At 31.0% G+C, this 7,374-nt stretch overlaps 1 protein-coding gene across 1 annotated transcript; it reads right to left on the reverse strand.

The window, feature by feature from the left end:
* Positions 1-4,311: 4,311 nt before the first annotated feature.
* Positions 4,312-6,779, reverse strand: LOC130973160 (glucan endo-1,3-beta-glucosidase 14-like). Its single transcript, XM_057897587.1, has 3 exons — positions 6,491-6,779; positions 5,152-6,206; positions 4,312-5,043 (listed from the first exon to the last, which is right to left on the reverse strand). The coding sequence occupies exons 1-3, from the start codon at positions 6,552-6,554 to the stop codon at positions 4,960-4,962; spliced, it is 1,203 nt and encodes a 400-aa protein (XP_057753570.1). The 5' UTR covers positions 6,555-6,779; the 3' UTR covers positions 4,312-4,959.
* Between the last annotated feature and the right edge of the window lie 595 nt (positions 6,780-7,374).

Below are 7,374 nucleotides of genomic sequence, written 5' to 3' on the forward strand. Positions count from 1 at the left end.
TAATTTCAACACAATTCGATATCTAATTACAGTAATTCAGCAGCATATAGCGAATTAGCAAAATTAAATCAACTTGAATACCACAACAGTTCCTCAATCCTAGCACAGATTAGGAAAAAAAACTTACTTACCCATGATTTTCCAAGATTAAATTACCTGAGCTGTACAACATATAAAAAACACCCATTCAATTAACATGAAAAATTAATTTCAATTCATACACTCAAATATACAAAATTATTTAACAAAAACGTCCAGTAATTTAGCAAAAATAAAAAACATCTCATATAAACACCATTCCTAGTATCTAAACACTAGAGCAGACTAGAAACATCTAATCTCTAATAACTACAATTACAATATAAGACCTAGATAAAAGCAAAATCCAATCTCTAACAACTGCAACATCCGATCATAATTTTAACACCATTCGATATCTAATTACAGCTATTCAGCAGCATATAACAAATTAACAAAATTAAATCAATTTGATTACCATAGTAGTTCCTCAATTCTATCACATATTAGAAAAGAAAAAGCATGCTTACCCATGATTCCCCAAGATTAAATTACCTGACCTGTACAACATATAAAAAATACTCATTCAACTAACATGAAAAATTAATTTCAATTGATACACTCAAATATCCAAAATTATTTAACGAAAACGTCCATTAATTTAGCAAAATCAAAGAACATCTCATATAAACACCATTCCTAGTATCTAAACACTAGAGCAGACTAGAAACATCTAATCTCTAACAACTACAATTACAATATGAGACCCAGATAAAAGCAAAATCCAATCTCGAGCAACTGCAGCATCCGATCATAATTTAATCACCATTCGATATCTAATTACAGCAATTCAACAACATATAGCAAATTAGTAAAATTAAATCAACTTGATTACCACAGCAGTTCCTCAATCCTAGCACAGATTAGGAAAAAAAAATATACTTATCCATGATTCCCCAAGATTAAATTACTTGAGCTATACAACATATAAAAAAACACCTATTCAACTAACGTTCACCGAACCACTAAAACAAAACCATCTCCAAATCTCTCTTCAAAATATGCATACAAAATCAAAGGAAAGATCTGCCATACTTACCAATTAGTGAGACGAAGTGAAGATTCCAGGCTGGAGAAGTAAAGATCCACTGTCGGACGGCGCAGCTGTACCAAGAAGTTTCAGAGCCACCGGTAAAATCCGCATACAACAGCAGAGTGGCGTCGCTCTGGTTCCGTGTGTGGAAGCGCGATGAGAGGAGAGGCTACAAGCGACGTCGCAGCGTCGGGAGAGGAGACGAAAGAGGGTTGCACGAGTTTTCCAGAGGCGTGGCGCGGGTGTGGATGATTTTCAAATTTCTGTGTGGTAAAATGGTGAAAGCAAGGATAGGATTTTTGGGGAGGGTGAATGTGGTTTACCCTGGATCAATTTTGGATGGTACTGAAGTGTATTGGACTTTTAGGTCCCAGTCCAGATACATTTTGACTGGTTTTTGGTTGATATGCTCTTGATTCCCTAGCATTATTGTAAATTAATATATTTTGTGTTTATTCTGACAAGAAGAACATAAAGATACTAATAACAGAATACAAATTATTTTTTATTTTTTTATTATTTTTGTTAATTTTTATAATTATATTTTTTATTATATATTTTTTTCTCTAATTTTTTTGAATGAAAAAAGAAGAAAGATAAATTAAATTTTTATAATTTATTCTAATTTATCACCAAATAAAATACAAAAATACAAAATTTTATATTTCTATTTTTTGTATCTTCTTCTCAATGTTTGTCTAATTCTATTCTAAAAAATAAATACAGCCTTAAAGAATTAGTAAATTAAAGTTTAGTAATCACTGTATATGTATAGTTGTACCTGTAATTAGTGGCTAGTGTTTTTATTTTCTTCAAAAATGTAAAATACAAGAATCAGTTTTTCTTTTCACATTTTTTTAACTTTTTTTCTCTCTTCTTTTCTCGTTTAAGCTTTTCTTTTACTTTACTTCACCTCAATTTTTCTTCTTTTTATATCCAAATTCATACAATAAATATGATAAGGGCTACTTTGCTTCGTTTATAGTTCTTCATCAGTTCTTGTTGTAGTTTTGTACTTACTAAAAATAATTTTTATTTTATTTTACTAAATATAGTTACCACAATTTAAAAAACAATCTTTAAAAAATATAAAAGAATAAACAATTTGAAGAATAGAACTTTCACTAAATTCACCCATAATCGTATATTTAACTTTCATACCTTTCTCCGCACCACAATTGCTATTTTTGATAAAATTAAAGAAAACACAGACAAATATTTTGTTATTATTTTTAAATTAATTTAATGTATGCTTGTATTAAAAAAATATGATAATATATAAATGAAAATATTATTGAATATAAAATATAGTATGTATGTATAACAGTAAACCAAAGCTATATAATATGAAAATTTGAAACAAACTTTATTCTATTATTAAATCGTATTATTATATGCATCAAAACTAATTGATACGTGGAGATCCCTCATCGATCCATCTTGAACTGAAGAAACATCTTTCAGTTTCAAGGTTATCAAAGAGTCTTTAATTCTTCAGTATAATGCTCCCAAAAAATAATAATGTCAAATAAATAGATACCTTAAAATTTAGCCACGCGGATGCTTATTAAAACATGTTTGCATATAAAAGATTAGAATAAAAAGGCAACTTGACAACAAATTACGAAGATGTTAGATACAAATTTGAAACGTAGTGAACTCAGCAAGCTTTCAAATGATCATGACCATTTTTGTTTTTATCCAATTCTATTTGCCCCCTAAATTCCAGCAGGAGGGATGATCCATTTTGACCTAAACTTTATGGCTGCATGCATTTTTCACAAGAGACAAACGAGTAATACAAAAAATATTCAATCACCGAGACAAAACTAAGCTATATTAATTAAGGAAAATATATTTTCACCTTTTCTTTATCATGGCACTGTCTGATCTTTAATTTTTTATGTAGTTCTTGTTTTAAAGATTTTACTAATTAATTAGTTTACTATATATGCATGATAATAATATCATAAAGTATGGACAAATTCTTGCTAATAAGTATGTTAATAATACTTTTCAAAGATATTATAATTAAAAAAATTATATGGACAATATAAATCTAATATACACTTTTCAGGTTTCGTATAAATATATTGTAAAACTCAATTTTTTTATTGTTATCATTTTTGCCAAATTTTTTACTTAAATCCAAAAAAAAAGATTAGTAGAGTGTTAAATGCTCTTGAATGTTTTGGAGATTTTATGCAGAATAAAATTATTTATCTAAAGATACTTATTAAGATGTTGATTTTATATCTTTCTTTTTAAGTTGTTTCTGTTTCTAGCTATATTTCCATGTTAACAATAAAATCCAAATGTTAACCTAAATAACATGTACTCCTTTCGAAAGAAAAATTCCATTTGAACATTTCAACTACAAGTCTAAATGATTAATCTCCTCTTCTTTTTTTTTTCAAGTCTAAATGTCTAGATGATTAAAACCCAGAATTTTGCTACAACTCTTATCTGCAGAATGTAGGAAACATTTGAGAAGGTTCAGCTCCACAAAATGGTGATGACACAAAAGTTCTTTGGTGGGGATAGTCGTTTGCAAATTGCCCTAGTATTTTATACATTATATTATTATTCCTTCAAAGAATTTATCTTTTTTGTTTTTTGAATTCTATTGGTTGATTGGGTCAGCTTGAGAATTTGAGGGGTTCATGTGCAAAGATCTTAGGACTTGGACAATCCCTATCATGTCTTGATAAGGCTGAGGTTTTCAGTGTTCCCTTTAAAAGTTTAAAACACAAGGGAAAAAAAATTAGAAAAAGGGTTATGAAAAAGAAAAAAGAAAATTTTTGAAAGTTAAAAATAAAAAAAGTACCTTTTCTAAAAAGGGTCAACAAAAATGATCCTATGCTGACAGTTATTTGGCCAAGGAATAAAGCAAGACTGTCCTATTGTCCGCTAGAGGATAATATTAAACCAAACCAAACAATACCTTAAATTTCTGCACTTTAAATTAATAATTAGATTTTCACTTAGCTCAAATTATTTTTTCGAGACATTCATTCATTTTTTTTTTTATGAAGCATTACTTCGTAAAAAAAATATTAACTATTTATTTAAATGAAGTAAGAAAAGTGATTAATTTACACTATAAAATAAGTTATTTTTATCCTTTATTTTTATAAACTTTGTACTATATAAAAGTGCTAGAGGATAGGAAAAAGGGTATAAAAAATAAAGAGAAAAAAGAATAGTAAATTGAGAAATTACTTTAATATATTACAATAAGGAATAGTAATGGATTCCACGTCCTATAATAGAGGACTTTTCTTAGCTCAATACTCCCTCCCTCCCCCAAAGCAGCAATAATATAATATATATTTTTTCTTACTATATGAATGAATAATCAATCATCATTGTACAAAATCAGATGTACAAAATAAATAAATCACCTAGTTGAACTAAGAATATATTCTTTTTGTGCAACAATCTTGCACTAAAATAAAGGAATAATGAGGTGGAATTTTTGGCCCTTATCTGCCTAACATAAGCTTCAATCTGATGTCATTGCCACATGGTTGCTGCTGGAATGTGACTAATGGTGGGGTAAGTGGATCAAAGTATAAACCACTAAATCAAAGTTAAAATCTTCCTTCAAGTCTCCTTAAGCCTCTTTTTGCCATATAGATGATGATTTTGTTGCACCCCACAAAGTGTGTTGGTCCCTCCTAGCCTCTTCAAAATAGATAGGTGTATCTTTAATAGGGTTTTGGTATACTTGATTCTAGGGAGATTCTTTAAGGGGATCTTCATCATTTTTTGCATCTTGTGAAGGAAGTAATAAATCTCTAATATATGTGTATATACATAATCCATAGGAATGTAATAGTATTCTTCTAGACAAAGCCACAAAGTGTTGAAGTCAGCAAATACACAAACAGGCAGTAGAACAAGTTTTGGTATTTCTTTGGTGGTGTTGCCTGTTTCAATGAATTTTGATTTTAATCAAAATGGATAAAAGAAGATAACTAGTTTTTGCAATTAACATAGTTTAATTAAAGAATTAGAAAGGAGCAAATTTGATTTACCTTATTGTGAGTGGCAGAGGAGGTAAGAGAAATTGAAGTGGAGGGATTAGAAGTAGTTGCAAAAGCAGAAAGGCCAACATTATAAGCCATGGATTCATCAGGTTGAAACAATCCATAGTTTCTCTCAGAAGTTGGTCCTGGCTTCAAATCTTCATTGAACAATGCAAACAAATAAGCCTCCAATCTCATCCTTGGCTTCAATGGTGTTCCTTCATTTTCCATTTGTCTCCTAAACAAGTTCCTATTGTATGTTGCTGCATTCTGCACTGTTGCTCCTTCTTCATCACTGTCCCCCTTTGAAGGCCACCCTGTTTCTGAAACCCTAATTTCAATATCATTGAACCCTAACTTTGCAATTGCAAATGCAACTGCATCTACCTGAGCATATAGCATGTTGTCATAGTGTAATTTTGTGTTTGGATCAACCATTCCCCCACTTGGATTGAAGAGAACATAGTCTAATGGGATTTCATTTGGGTTGTCTTTGTATGCAAAGAAAGGGTATGCATTGATCCAAAATGGTGAATTTGTTTTTGATAAGAAGCTTAAGAATTGTGTCATGGTTTCAGTTATCTCATTCTTGAAGGTACCAGCTGAAGGAGGGTATGATTCTTGAAGAACTGCAAGGGAGCTTGGTGATGAGACTTGGATGTTCGATGAAATGCTTAGCTGAGATAATGCATTTTGGATGTTGATCACTGCTGGAACAAGGTACTGAAACATTGCTGGATTCTCATCTGTGTAAACTTCGTTGCCTACTTGGATTCCTGTGATTTTTGTGTCTGGTAGGTAGGGTTTGATGTTGTTGCTTACCCATTGAAGTGCTTGTTGTGGATCATTTAACTGGCTTAGTATTTGGTTCTCAACTGTTACAATGATTTCAATTTCTGAGTTGGCAAAAGCTTTCAGAATCTCAGGATTGGTGTCATAGATTCTTGTTCTTGTTATCTTTAGGGTGCCTAAGAGTTCAAGGACCTTGTCTGGTGTTGGTAAATTGTTGGCTACTTGGCCGTAGTTGATTCCGAACGACGCTACGCGTCGGAAAAGCATGATATCTGTGTCCATACAATCATCTAAATGTGTTAATTACATATTCACTTCACTTAGATTGCAGTCTAGAATCACATAACAGTTACAATTAAGGCCTGTTTTCTATGATTTCTGCATTGTAGTGCAACTGCAATTTCATTTCAATACAAAATACTAATACAAAACAAACTTCTTTACCCTTTTTTCCTTTGATTGATATCAAAGTTGGTGAAGCTAAAAATTTCACGAGACATGCAAAAGCAACAACAAAACATGCATAGAGAGAGCAGAGGAAAACAGAACAAAGTACCTGCAAAGAGAAGAAACAGCAGAAGAATATAGCTGCATGGCATTCTGCTGATAAATGTTGCCATTGTGAACAAAGATAGAGGAACCGCACTGATGTTTGAGAGTTCCAAAATGAGCACAGAAAGAAAGATAGATAGATATAGAGCTTTGGTTTGCCTTAGCAGTAAGGGCTCGTCAAATTTAAATGTATTTGGATAGTTGGATAGTTGGATAGTCCTTGTATTTATATTTTTTGTGACAAGGTTGTCTCTTTCCAACCCACTCCAACTTCCAAACCTCCTCCTTTTTTAAAAAAATAAAAAAGAAAGAAAAACTCGCACCCTTCAGCCTCTTTCTTAGACAAAAGGAAAGACCCTTCACTTGGTTGGTTGAATATAAGAGGGATATTATATAAATATCTAAAACTATGTCTTATTATTCAGTTGTAAGACTGTGAACCAAAATTTGGAATATTGAAGTAAGAGCCGTACACAAATTTAATGGTTGCACACAAAATAAAGTTTGGATGTTCATCAAATATTATTTTTATGTGAGTCAAACTATTGGATAACACCAAAATCGTATGTTGAAATTTAGTTGACGCCTTATGATGAAAAATACCACATGATTCATTTCTGTGTATATTATAGTTATAATATTATTTATTAGATTTTGCAACGAGAGCCGTGTGGCTGTGGTGAAATTTATTTTATTTTATTTTAATTTTTCTTTTGTGTGTAGTAGAATGGTAGGCTGCTTGACTAGGCAATACGATGTATAATCAAATTTTTGAGTCATGTTTGTGTATTTAATTTGACCATTTTTTTGGCTGTATATGGCCAGGTTAATATACCATTTAAGGCAACGCCGCCATCATAAATTATTAGAGAGTAATATTTGTCATTT

This window comes from Arachis stenosperma, chromosome 4, assembly GCF_014773155.1.
Source record: "Arachis stenosperma cultivar V10309 chromosome 4, arast.V10309.gnm1.PFL2, whole genome shotgun sequence".
NCBI lineage: Eukaryota > Viridiplantae > Streptophyta > Magnoliopsida > Fabales > Fabaceae > Arachis > Arachis stenosperma.